Source organism: Galeopterus variegatus, unplaced genomic scaffold, assembly GCF_000696425.1.
Source record: "Galeopterus variegatus unplaced genomic scaffold, G_variegatus-3.0.2 Scaffold8463, whole genome shotgun sequence".
In the NCBI taxonomy this organism is placed as follows: Eukaryota; Metazoa; Chordata; class Mammalia; order Dermoptera; family Cynocephalidae; genus Galeopterus; species Galeopterus variegatus.
In genome coordinates this window covers 10308-23975 of record NW_007734574.1, presented here as the reverse complement: position 1 = coordinate 23975, position 13668 = coordinate 10308, and the positions used below count along the sequence as shown (strand labels likewise).

The 13668-nt window shown below is 40.6% G+C and overlaps 1 protein-coding gene across 1 annotated transcript in view; it reads right to left on the bottom strand.

The window, feature by feature from the left end:
* LOC103608486 (solute carrier family 12 member 1-like) overlaps positions 1–13668 on the bottom strand; it is a gene marked incomplete at its 5' end in the record, with an annotated part of 39506 nt that overhangs the window by 16165 nt on the left and 9673 nt on the right. The window contains 3 exons of the mRNA XM_008592916.1: positions 5129–5211; positions 8489–8595; positions 11677–11817. Coding sequence (XP_008591138.1) covers positions 5129–5211; positions 8489–8595; positions 11677–11817 — 331 coding nt within the window. The remainder of the gene's footprint in view (positions 1–5128; positions 5212–8488; positions 8596–11676; positions 11818–13668) is intronic.

Genomic DNA, 13668 nt, shown 5'->3' with positions numbered 1-13668 from the left:
GATACCACCCAGCAAATTACAGGGTTCAAATGTAAAGAGGTCTGCTTGACTCCAAATCCTATAAGCTTCCCACCATGAAGACCTTATTCCTTGTGGTTTATTACTATTATTTCAGAGTTGTTTTATTAACCTCCAACTCCTCCTCAGATGATGCACCTAAACACTCTCTGGCACATAGTGTAATGCCAAGTTAATCCCCCCAAACGATGGCCCCTTGAACATATCATTTTAAAAGGAAGACTCTAAAGTTAAGGTTCTATATGGCAGGCTGCCCCAGAGCAGAGCATCAGCAGCCAGACTTTGTCGTCACTGCCCTGGGTGACAGCACCCTAGCTGTTATCCAGCCTTTTGGGATGTTGCAGGGGCCAGCTGTGGGATTGCAGCCCTCTGGACAGTACATATTTATGAGCTTCTTTGAGAGCAACTGTAAGGGTTGCTCTGGGGAAAGGGTTTTTCTCTTTTCTTTTTTGGCAGGCTCCAGCACACCCTGTGATTAGCCACTAGTTGCCATGCTCTTTGTCCTCTAGTTTGGATAAAGGAGAAAAAAAGATAAATCCTCCTTTGTAACGGAGTCAGCTGGCTGAGAGAACTGGGAACTACTCCAACAATTTGCTTGAAGGTATTTACACAGCCCATGCAGGACAGAGCAAACTGCAAAATCCCAGGCCTGAGAGTCAAAACCAGACTTTGCTTGAATGCTTCAGATTCAGCAGTTCCCTCAAAGATGACAGAGACAGAGGCTGATGGGAAGAGCCTGGGCTAAAATCTGCTTGCTTCGCCGTCTTAGACTTTCAGATCCACACTGTGGTGTGATCCCCACTTGCGCAGTGATTTTGCAAGTTCTTATTACAGTTAATTCTTAATTATTCACTATGTAGGTGATCTAAGGCCTCCTTCTGTGCACTTCCTCCTTTCCACATATCAGCACTAAATAGAAGCGATGTTTTGATTATCTGTTCTTCTGAATTATCTATGTGCTTGCCTCTGTTTGCATGGGAAATTTGTAGGTGATCTAAGGCCTCCTTCTGTGCACTTCCTCCTTTCCACATATCAGCACTAAATAGAAGTGATGTTTTGATTATCTGTTCTTCTGAATTATCTATGTGCTTGCCTCTGTTTGCATGGGAAATCAAAAGAAGACTTTGTCAAAACATTTCTTTCAACAAGAATACTGGGCCACCTGACTTGCAAAAGTGTACCTTTAGCCACAAGGGGAAGCAAGCCAAAGGATTACAAATGGATAGACATAAATTGATTTCTATTAGGAGGATGACAAAAATTATTCATTCCATCACTACCACTACCATCACCACCACCAACAATACCATCACCACCACCACCATCACTACTACATTTTCAGTGTTCAGGAATTACAAAGCCCTTTCCACATACTATCTCATTTGATATCAGTGCTGGGATGCAGGCAGAGCTGGCATTATTCTCCCCATTTTACAGAAAAGAAAACTTTGGCTCAGGAAGTTTAAGTGATTTGTCCAGAGTCACACGGCTAGTGACCCATATCTTCCATTTCTACTTCTAGCATTTATCCCTCTTTTAGCTTCTTCTTCAGTGATTGGCCCTGAAGGATATACCTTGAAGGAATACCTGCTCTGCATGTTTTTGAGAAACCTAATTTCTAAATTTCTAAGTTTAGAAATCCCTAAATTTCTAATCAGAATTAATCTCCTCCACGTTTCCACTATACCCTGCTTAAATCTTTATTCCAGTAACTATAACTGTGTGACACAGAATAGAGTTTTAAGAAACATGTGTGTTTTATCCCCACCGGACTGCAGACTCCTGGAGGGCAGAGCTTCTGTCATATTTCATTACCACCACTTGTTGGGTTTACTGCCAAACACTGTGCAGCCATCATCACCTTTAATCTAAAACGACAAAACTGTGAGGTAGGTACTATAATTGTTCCCATTTGAAAAAGTGAAAAGTGAAACCTAAAGGATGAGTAATTTGACCAAGGTCACACAGCCTGAAGGTGTCAAATTTGGTGTTTGAACCCAAATCTGTCTACTTAATGCCAAGTTAATCCCCCCAAACGATGGCCCCTTGAACATATCATTTTAAAAGGAAGACTCTAAAGTTAAGGTTCTATATGGCAGGCTGCCCCAGAGCAGAGCATCAGCAGCCAGACTTTGTCGTCACTGCCCTGGGTGACAGCACCCTAGCTGTTATCCAGCCTTTTGGGATGTTGCAGGGGCCAGCTGTGGGATTGCAGCCCTCTGGACAGTACATATTTATGAGCTTCTTTGAGAGCAACTGTAAGGGTTGCTCTGGGGAAAGGGTTTTTCTCTTTTCTTTTTTGGCAGGCTCCAGCACACCCTGTGATTAGCCACTAGTTGCCATGCTCTTTGTCCTCTAGTTTGGATAAAGGAGAAAAAAAGATAAATCCTCCTTTGTAACGGAGTCAGCTGGCTGAGAGAACTGGGAACTACTCCAACAATTTGCTTGAAGGTATTTACACAGCCCATGCAGGACAGAGCAAACTGCAAAATCCCAGGCCTGAGAGTCAAAACCAGACTTTGCTTGAATGCTTCAGATTCAGCAGTTCCCTCAAAGATGACAGAGACAGAGGCTGATGGGAAGAGCCTGGGCTAAAATCTGCTTGCTTCGCCGTCTTAGACTTTCAGATCCACACTGTGGTGTGATCCCCACTTGCGCAGTGATTTTGCAAGTTCTTATTACAGTTAATTCTTAATTATTCACTTTGTAGGTGATCTAAGGCCTCCTTCTGTGCACTTGAACAGACATAGGTTTGAATCCCAACTCTACCAATTACTAGCCTTGTGGATCTTGGGTAAGCCTCAGTTTTATCAGCTGTAAAATGGAGACAATGATAATACTTCCCTCACAGTGTAGTTGGGATGATAAATGTTACACGTTGACATGAAGCACTGTACATGGCACAAAATAATTACTCAAAAATGTTAGCTGTTGTTGCTACTAATGCATTAAGTTCTACTAGGAAAGAATATAAATTAATAATGAACACTAAGTGGGAATTAGTATATCTGATCCGGAGATGTAAAATGTCCATAATAAGAGAAAAGGGGCATAAAAAGGGAGGCTGATGGTCCACATTTTTTAATACGGCAAATGAGGCTTTTCAAGTCTGGATCTCCTCCTGTCGGCAGCCTTGTGTCTCACTATCGTCTGCTTCATACTTTTCGCTGCAGCAACACTGACCTGCTTTTGGTTGCCAATACAGCCTGTGCCTCCATATTCCCATCTCTCCACCTTTGCTAATGCTCTCTTTGCCAGGAATGTCATTCTCCAAGCTCTCTCCTTATTTTTCTCTCACTCAACATTGTCTACTTAACTCCTTCCTACTCATCCACTAAATCTCAATTAAAGGTAACTTTCTCCAGGAAGCCTTTTTGGAGTTAAGTGCCCCTTCTGCCTTTCCCATAATACCTTATTTATACCTATTATTACACTTGTAATATATCCATTTCCCTTACTAGGCTGTGAGTCTCTTGGTACAGACAGACTTTATTAATCTACCCAGCACCAACACCTACACTATGCCTGGCACCTAACAGGCATCAAAAAATATCCCTTTTGGGGCCGGCCCGTGGCTCACTCGGGAGAGTGCGGTGCTGCTAACACCAAGGCCCCGGGTTCGGATCCCATATAGGGATGGCCGGTTGCTCACTGGGTGAGCGTGGTCTCACTATCGTCTGCTTCATACTTTTCGCTGCAGCAACACTGACCTGCTTTTGGTTGCCCATACAGCCTGTGCCTCCATATTCCCATCTCTCCACCTTTGCTAATGCTCTCTTTGCCAGGAATGTCATTCTCCAAGGTCTCTTCTTTTTTTTCTCTCACTCAACATTGTCTACTTAAATCCTTCCTACTCATCCACTAAATCTCAATTAAAGGTAACTTTCTCCAGGAAGCCTTTTTGGAGTTAAGTGCCCCTTCTGTCTTTCCCATAATACCTTATTTATACCTATTATTACACTTGTAATATATCCATTTCCCTTACTAGGCTGTGAGTCTCTTGGTACAGACAGACTTTATTAATCTACCCAGCACCAACACCTACACTATGCCTGGCACCTAACAGGCATCAAAAAATATCCCTTTTGGGGCCGGCCCGGTGGCGCACTGCTACAGTGTGCCACTTGGGAAGTGTGGTGGCGCTCCCGCCGAGGGTTTGGATCCCACATGCGGACCGGTTCCCGCTCACTGGCTGAGCGAGGCGCGGGAGCAACACCGAGGGTTGCGATCCCGTTGCTGGTCCCGGTCCGGTACGGGGGCGACACTGAGGGTTGCGATCCGTTGCTGGACACGGAAAAAGACAAAAAAGGAAAAAATATATATATATATCCCTTTTGTGTTTGTGTTGTGTCGTCAGTGGATTCTATTATGAAGATCAGCTAAAGAGATGAGTCATGGATTCATACCCTGTCCTACTCATATATATATCCCTTTTGTGTTTGTGTTGTGTCGTCTGTGGATTCTATTATGAAGATCAGCTAAAGAGATGAGTCATGGATTCATACCCTGTCCTACTCTTTCAGTAACTCTTTAAATATGTTCTCTATTTCATACACAAGAGAGTATGTTTAAATTCTAAGATTAAAGAAGTATACCAAATTTTCTACAGGGAAAAAACAGACTCAGTAATCTGAATCAGTTGTTTCTGCCTCTGACTTAGATTAGTGATTCACAGCATGATACATTCAGGCTCATTTCCATGTTAACTACAAACCAGTTCATAGACTCTTAAACGCAAAGTACATGTTTTTCCAAGAAAAGAATTAATTTTTGTTTTCTAAAACATCTTGCAGAAATTAATTCTGCAGGTTATTTTACTGAAGGTATTTATTTTCCTTGATGCTGGCTTTGTGGTTTTGTGATAAGAAAAATAATTGATGACTATCCTGAATCTCTCTATATTTCTGCTTAGCTGGAGAAAGGCCACTTGTGTTAGCAATGGGGAAAACACTGGGGGAAATGCACACACCATGGGTCAGCAGCAGAATGTAAGCTCCATTGTTAGGGAATTTTGTCTATACTGTGCATGGCTCTATCCCCACCACCTAAAACAATGTCAGGCACACAGTAGGTGCTCAATAAATACTTGTGGGTTAAAGAAAGTACGTACCTTGCACCTGAAGTACCTGAGAGATGTCAAAACCTTGGCTGATTCTGACTATGACCACACCAATCTCAAAATCAAATGCGTCACTGAAAGGGGAAGCGAAGTGGTTAGAGTTTTAAATGGACAGCTCCTTTAATCCTCAAGCTTTGGATGAATAGTAAACTTTCTTCTAGGATTCTGATGTAATGAAACTATTAAAATCCACTTTAGAATACAGCCAAGAGCGGATGCCTTTTCTGTTGTTTGTTCTCCCTTTATGCCTTTTTAAAGTACATTCTGGGTAGAGGTAACTTAATTATCACTCTGCAGCCAATTTATTCAAACATCCCCTCAAAATTCAAACCAAAAGTGATCTTCATTTAACAAAATTGATCCATTTTAGCCAAGTTGACACAAAATAAATTCCTCATTAACAAATCTTGATTTGTTTTGATTGTTCTTGATTATAACAAGTAGACAATGTATTCTATAAACAAATATACTTGGATTCTGTGTTAGCACAATAATGGATTGCCAAAGACACCCTAATGCCTGGAACCTGTGAACATGCTTCCTTACATGGCAAACCGGACTCCATAAATGTGATTAGATTAAGGACTTTGGGATGGGGAAATTATCCTGGATTACCTGGTGGGCCAAGTGTAATCACAAAGATACCTAAAAGTGAAATTAGGAGGCAGGAGAGGCTGTCAGAGTAATGTGATATGAGGATGCCTTGAGCGACTGTTGCTGGCTTTGAAAATTGAGGACAGTCATGAGCCATGCCCACATGTGGACAGCTTCTAGAATCTGGAAGAGGCAAGGTAAGGGATTTGTCCTGCAGCCTTCCAAAGGGAATGCATCCTGGCCCACACCTTGATTTTAACTCAATGAGACCCAGTCAGACTTCAAATCCACAGAACTATAAGGTAATAAAGCTGTGTTGATTTAAGCCACTAAATTTGAGGTAACTTGTTAGGCAGCCATTGAAAATGAATACAGATTCTAATTAATATCAAACCACACTTAAGAATATTACAGACACTTAAAATCTTTTTTTCAAGGAAAAATGGTAAAATACCATACTCATAATAATACCCCTATGTTAACAGTAATATTATGCTTTACTTTAAATCATAAGGCAACAAAAAGAATTGGAAAGGGAAACGCAGCACAGATGTATGTCCTCCTTCTATAGTAACCCATTGCTGTGGTAGTAAAGTCATTTAACTTTACCAATCCAGCCACCTGAATGCTGAACTTTATTACCAAGAAGAACAATTGTTAATTTGTTGTAAAAGCCAGAGGCCTCCTTGGTTCAGTATTACTGGGTTTAATTACTTTGGTCCCTTTGAATTGGTAGACTACTTGGGATGGATGGACAGTTGGAAGACAATCCCAGGTAATTCTGTATCAAATAATGGACTCTTTGACAATTTACACATTTCTTCCTATTTGTTTATTTCTTTCCCTTCACCCCTTTTGCTCCTACAGGTGAAGTTAAAATTTTACTGAAGAAACTTGATAACAGATGGCAGATCTAATCCATTTCCAAGAATCAGCAACTCATTGTGATTCTGAAAGTATTAAAATGCAGTGTGCTGAGCCTGGTAAAATTCTGATCCCAATCACCTGGTTTAGCCTCAGTCTACTGAATTTACAACACCAGCAGGAGTCAGATAGCAGCACATGGCATTCGGGCATTATCTGTTGTTTGAGAAACACAGTGCATTTAAAAAATAGGTTCCTCACATTAGAAAGACTAAGTGAATTACTGTTCGGTCAGTGCCGCATATAATTCCAGAAGATGAAAACTATTTTCTTTTTTCAATAGGATTAAGAATGCTTTTACCATGTTGCATAAATCTGCCCAAAGTAATGATAAATGTGATGCTCATTATAGCAAGGCATAGAGGAAATAACCCGGTGTAAGAAGTACTAAGTATATGCTTATTTTGAGGGGGTCAGGATTTCTTCCCTGTGTAGTATGGACTTTTAAGTGCAGCCATACCTCTCGGGGCATGTTCTGTACTCTGTGGGATGAGGTCAGAGTATAGCCAGACCCCAGACACAGGAAACATTCCATTTCCAGAGCCATAGACACAAGAGATGGCTGTTGGGCATAATTAACATTGCCCCTATTGAGTCTGGGTAAGTATTTTCAAGCCTAGAAGAAAGGTTCAATTTTATAGAATGGATCTCTCCATATGTGTAGGATTTGTTTTCTCTTATTCAAAAGAAAGAACCTGGGCAGGTAATACTTTGGGTATATATGTACTTTTGGAGGCAGTGTACATTGTGGTTATGAGTTTGAACTTTATTTATTTATTTTTGGTGGCTGGCCGGTATAGGGATCTGAAACCTAGACCGTGGTCCTATCAGCTCCATGCTCTCCCAAGTGAGCAGACTAGCCAGTTTGAACTTTGAATTTGGATGGTCCTGGGTTGGAATCCCAGCTCTGTCCCTTACCACACTGTGATTTTTCAACATGTTACTTAGTTTTTTTTTTGTCTTTTTTCGTGACCGGTAAGGGGATCGCAACCCTTGGTGTGGTGTCGCCCACACCGCGCTCAGCCAGTGAGCGCATCAGCCATTCCTATGTAGGATCCTAACCCGCGGCGGGAGCGTCACTGCACTCCCAGCGCAGCACTCTCCCGAGTGCGCCACGGGCTCGGCCCTGTTACTTAGTTTTTAATGTCTGTGTCTCCACTTGTAAAATGAAAACAATAATAGTCCTTACTTCAAAGGTGTCTTGTGAGAGTTAAACAGGATACGTTATGTAAAGGACATTAGCTTGGTGCCTGCTAGTCCTCTAAGGTCTATCATTATTAGCTCTATCTTCAGACTCTTAAGATATTTAGCTATTATTAGATGTCACCATCTAAAACTCACATTCTGTGCATAAACCAATGTTGCTATACCTGGTGGCAGAAGCCCCTGGCATACGGGATCCTCCTACCAGTAGAGGAGATAAGGGGTTCTGAGATGGTGAACGTGTTATCCAAGGCTCAGAAGGAGATGGTGACTGAGTTGAGCATACCAGCCAACCCCAAATTCCAGGCATTTTGGTAGAAAAATTCCTTCCTTACCTAGCTATCCTTTGATTTTAATATTGTAAATAAATTTTAAAGTTGTAACTCTAAACATTTACCTTTCTCTTTGACACTGACGTTTCTCCCACCGTGTTGCATCTGACACTCTGATTCCATCATGTTCTATTGTTGGAGATGTTGTTTCACTTTGGTAAAGAATTCAGAGTACCAGGGGAATGTGCTGTTCTCGGGCAATTTAATCTGGCACAACAGTATTATGTGCAGTACAGGTTATGCACTGCCCTGGTTAGTGCTTTATAAACAAGAACACATCTTGAAAGCCATCACTTACTGGATGATTCCCACGTAGTTCTCAATCTCTGTCAAGGGAGCTTTCTTCCAGTTTCTTTTATATCCAATCACCAGAGTGTTTGGTTTCATTCTTCCTAAGCCTGAGGCCTAAACAGAGGACATAAACACATGGGCAATCCTTACCGTACGGGGAAACTACCACTGCAAATGAAAAATAATGTCCAAAGGAGCACAGAAGTAATGTTCTGAAGATTCTGAAGATTAGATTACATTTTAGTGCATGTCCTTCATGCCCGTACCCAAGCATAAAATAGAAAGATTAGTTCTAAATCATCTCAGCCATAAATGGATTTTAGATGACAGAAATGCAGCTTTTCTAAATTAGCAGTCATTTGCATTTCTTCTGACACACTCATTAAAATGGTTCAATAATTTAAAATCAAGTGAGGGTTGGCTTAACTGTTGGTATGCATGTTGTAACTTAGTGGTTCAAAGCTCATTTCCACCTGTTATATCCATAATGTCATTAGCAATAAAATCCATGTTTGGAAAATTCTTATATACAGGATCACTGAAATCTCTACTTATATTATTTACTGAAGAGTGACTAAATTATTTTTCCCAAACTTAATCCTCTTGCATGACAATATAATTAATAGCCATCTTCCATATCAGAAATTTCATTTCCCCCCATTACATGACAGGATATGGCTTCCAGTTAATCAAATTTAATTTGGCAATATTATCAAGTGCCTATTAATTGCAAAATGTTATGCTAGGTGCTGTGGGAGAGTAGTAAGGTACATTCCTTGGCCTTAAGGAGCTTAGAATAAGGTGGAGGAGACCTTATTTGATATAATCAAATTATATCAAATATATTAAATAATTATATTGATATAATTATATCAATATAATTATATTGATAATTATAATCAAATAATTCTAATATAAGCATGAATGCAATAGAAACTCATACAGAAGCAGGAAGGAAAGAAAACTTGAATTCCGGCTGAGGATTCATGGACGGCTTCATGGGAGAGGTAGTATTTGTTCCGAATCTTGGAGGTTGGTTAGATGTTAACAGGTGAAGATGAGGACAGCAGTGGGAGTGAAAGAAGGTCATTCTGGGTCATGGGAATAGTGAAAGAAATGACCAGAGCTGGATATTTTAGTGGGGACAGTAACAAATGCAAGGAGATAGGCACTGCTGAAGGGCTCCTAAAATAAAGTTTGCCTCCAACACATTTGGTGTGTTGCTCTTAGAAAGGCAAGTGTGGCTGAACAGCTCCTAGAGCCCTCTCTCGGCCCTTGGCAGATGTGTGGCAGCATGGATGTCATCTTTTCCATGACCACAGTTTGGGCATGTGGTGATTTGTACCATAACTTCTTAGATGCAGAAAAGCTTTATCCAAAGTTGTGTAATTGGCAGTGCTTCTTTTTAATATACTCTATCCTGCCTTTTTGCCATGACTCCTGTGTACTCTGCTTTCATGTGAAGAAATTCATGTGAATTTATACATGTTCAAATTTTTTACCATGCTTCTCAGTTAATATAAAAATTATTATTCATACCTATGTCTTTTCCTTCCTGCTCTTATCCTATGCCTGTATTCCCATTCCTAGTTGAAAATTCTATTATTTCACAAATCTTCTGTAATAATTTTATACTAAATGTGTAACCTTCCCAACATATCTAACTGAAGAGCTACTGAAAGTAACTCACTACTGAAAGAAAAACCAACATGTTGCAATAACACCTATTTCCATGGTTTAGCAAGCAAACTAAAAACATAAAAAGAGGCTTGTTGTGGGTAATATGTCTTTCAGAAATGGCTTCTCTGCATGCACAGCTACTTCGCAAGTGTTCTTCCTGGATATTAGAGACAGGAATGCATTAAATAGTCTTAATCTCCAAACTTTACAGCTTAAGCAATATTTTTTCTTTCCTGCCTGCTTAAGCATTGGTTACCTGGAGGCAGTCCTGAATTGTGACATTCCTAAACACAGCAACTCTGAAAGCCATATGTACCATTTGTATACACAGAATTGGGGATTTCAACCATATTCAAACCAAAATGTTTCGAAAGCCAAGTCCTAAAATTTCTGAGGATCTCTGGGATTGTTGTAAGGATTATCTGGCAGTCTAAATTATGGAGATCAAAATTAGGGAAAGATTTTATGTACTTACTATAGATGAGGTAAACGAAGGTGTGGAGTGTACTAACATTAATAAAGCAAATGTATTTCACAGGGCCTAGTTTCCAAGGCCCTGTAGTTTTAGGTATAGACTAACTTTTTAAAATTACATGTAGAAATGTTAAGCTTGTGAAAGACAGGAAACTTTCCCTGGGCTAAAGTCTCTGTTGTAGATAAAGAATTGTAACACAGCAAAATTGCTGGCTCCAAGGGCAGATGTCCTTGATGCAGCTAAACCTAATGATTGTTGCCATGACAATTATCTTACTGTTCTTTTTGTAACCATCTATGTTCCTTTTTTGTAACTTTCTGGCCTGGAGAATAAATACAGAGAGAAGACCCTAGTTTGGTGTTAATTTTCTGAGGAGGACTGCCTCTGGAAATTCACCCCTTTGGGGCTGCTCAGAAGAAATGGGCTTTGAGTAATCCTTTGAGTCTCCATCACCCTGGGAGAGGTGACAGAAAGGGAAGAAAAAGGAAAGAATATAGTAAAAAAGATAGAGAACTGGGTTTTAATGTTGAGCTATAGATACTACATTTTATCTAACGTTCTGGAAATAATTCAGGAGGATAGGGAGATTTTACATCCAGATCACCATGCATTTATTTAGTTGAATCTAGCAGGTGCCCTCACACCATTTGCAAAAGAAAAAGGAAAAGAATGCCTCACTTGAGCATTGCTATAGGCAGTATGAGATGCAAAAAGAGTTTGAAGTTTCAATAGGATCCTGAATGTCATCACCAGAACAAATTTTCATTTCAATAAGTATAGGGACAGAATATATGCTGGTGGCCAAAGGCAACCTCATTTTCCATTTCCAGTGCATCATTCATAGCTCATTATAACAGAACCTCTCTGCTTTTGCCTATCCTCAAGAATTCAAAAATGAATTCTGTATTCATCTGCACTGATCTCTGATGCTGGGCTGATGCTGGGCTGCCTTCCTGCAGCCAGTCACTTTGGGAGCTTCATTAACATGGAGTGCTAATTGTCTTTTGCCTCTGTGCTCATTCCCTCAATGCCAGACTTACCTGAAGGAGACTTCGGACACCATCTCTGAAACAGTCTGCCGCCACTGCAGCATAAAAAGCCTTGATTTTGTTCTTTATAAGCCAAGCCTGTTTTTTCGCCATGCCACTGTTCATCTCCTTAACGCACAGCTTGCGCGGTCCCTGCATGACACAATGAAATATTGGTTAGAAGCCCTGCTACTATAAATCACACTGCTGTTGTTTTCTAAAGGACAAAAATAGCCAGCAATGCCCCATTGAGTTAAGAAATGGGAAAGAGGGAAAAACACCTCACTAAACAGGGTTCACGTGGACTCGACCTTTTGGAGGGACCGATGCTACTCACGTCATTCACTTTCCACCCAAAACGTCTAGACTTATTAACACCTGCTTAATTAACTGCCTCGCTTGGAATGAAAGTAAGAGTTGAGGGCATCCTGGCACATGAGGAAAATACTGAAAATGTGGTTGAAGAGCCTCCGGATACATACACAATCAACCTTTGATTCAATAGTGAAAGGCATTTTTAGGAACACTGAAGGAATCTCAGCTAGAGCCCAATTTCAAGAAATGGACAGAGCTCTCCATAGCCAGAACACAGCGAGCTGCAAATCCTGCCATGAACCACACATCCTGACAATTTTATTAGGCTGATGTGTGTGGTGAGAATACCCGTGGACCACTTTTCCCTGTGTGATGTTGACACGCTTCCACTCAAATAAATTAACAATTCCTTCTAACTCAGTGAATTTGTTGGGAACAAAAGTTCACATACCTATGATATAGAAGAGTGGAGGAGATGAGAGAAGGAGGCAGGTGTTCTGACGGTAGATAAAGCATTTTATATTTTCAAGATTTAGTTCTGAAAACTCATTTTTAACTAAAAATTGTATTCTTGTTTCTCCTTCCTTAAAGGTCCAAGCCAGCTCTTTTCTCATGTTTCAATTTAATCCAAAAGGTATTTCTGATTATCTACGATGTGCCTGACAGAGAACACATCTACTATTTTCCCAGGAGTTATTTTAATTTATAGAGAGATTTGTATTTTGTTGAGGTATCTTGGATTTCATATGAATCACCTGGGATCTTGATAAAATACAGTCTGTGGATCTGGGGTGAGGCTTAAAATTTAGCATTTCTAACAAGCTCCCAAGTGGCACAGATGCTGCTGGTTCTTAGACCACACTTGGAGTTGCAGTCTTAGAAGGTCTTGGATTGGAGAGAAAGGGCAGTGGGATGCATGAAAAAGAGCCCAGGCTTTGTGATCTGATAGAACTAGTCTCAAATCTAAACTTGGCCACTTTGGAGGTAATTGATTATCTCTGAGCTTTGATACCTTTTTCTGAGGAGGAATGGGGATAAACTCTCTAACCTGCAAGATTGTTTTAAGTAGTAATAACAAGGTACCTAGTACAATTTCTGGAAAATAGTAGGTGATGGATCTTGGATGTGACCAGTGCCATTTTGCACACAATAAGCACAAAATAGTCACCAGCCTCTCCCTTTGTAAGAAACCTCGTGATTTCTGAGAAACAGAAACCCTTTTGCTTCCGCAAGGGTGCAATTCTCCACCCTGGTCACATAGCTTCTGCATTAGCATAATGCCCCTCCTTGATTGTATCAGCCAGACCTTGGCACCCTATATAAGCTCTCCTACCCTGACACCTGGTGCTGTCCTTCTGTAGGTAGGTGCTCATCCAAAGCTGAAGTTTATTATCTTCAGTGAGTGCTCACAGTCTCATTGAAGCACCAGACCTAATTCTACCATTGTTTTTGTTCTATAACAGCTGAAAGAACCCTGAAGTGAGAGTCAGAGTGTTTTGTTTAGATCTGGTTCTGGCACTGACTAGCTGATACCCTGGGTATGTCATTTGTCCTCTATGATGTATGTACTACATTTATAAAAGGCAATTGCCTAGGTCATCACTGACCAGTGTGTACTACATTTATAAAAGGCAATTGCCTAGGTCATCACTGACCAGTATCCACATGTTGCTTTGATCCACATGTTGC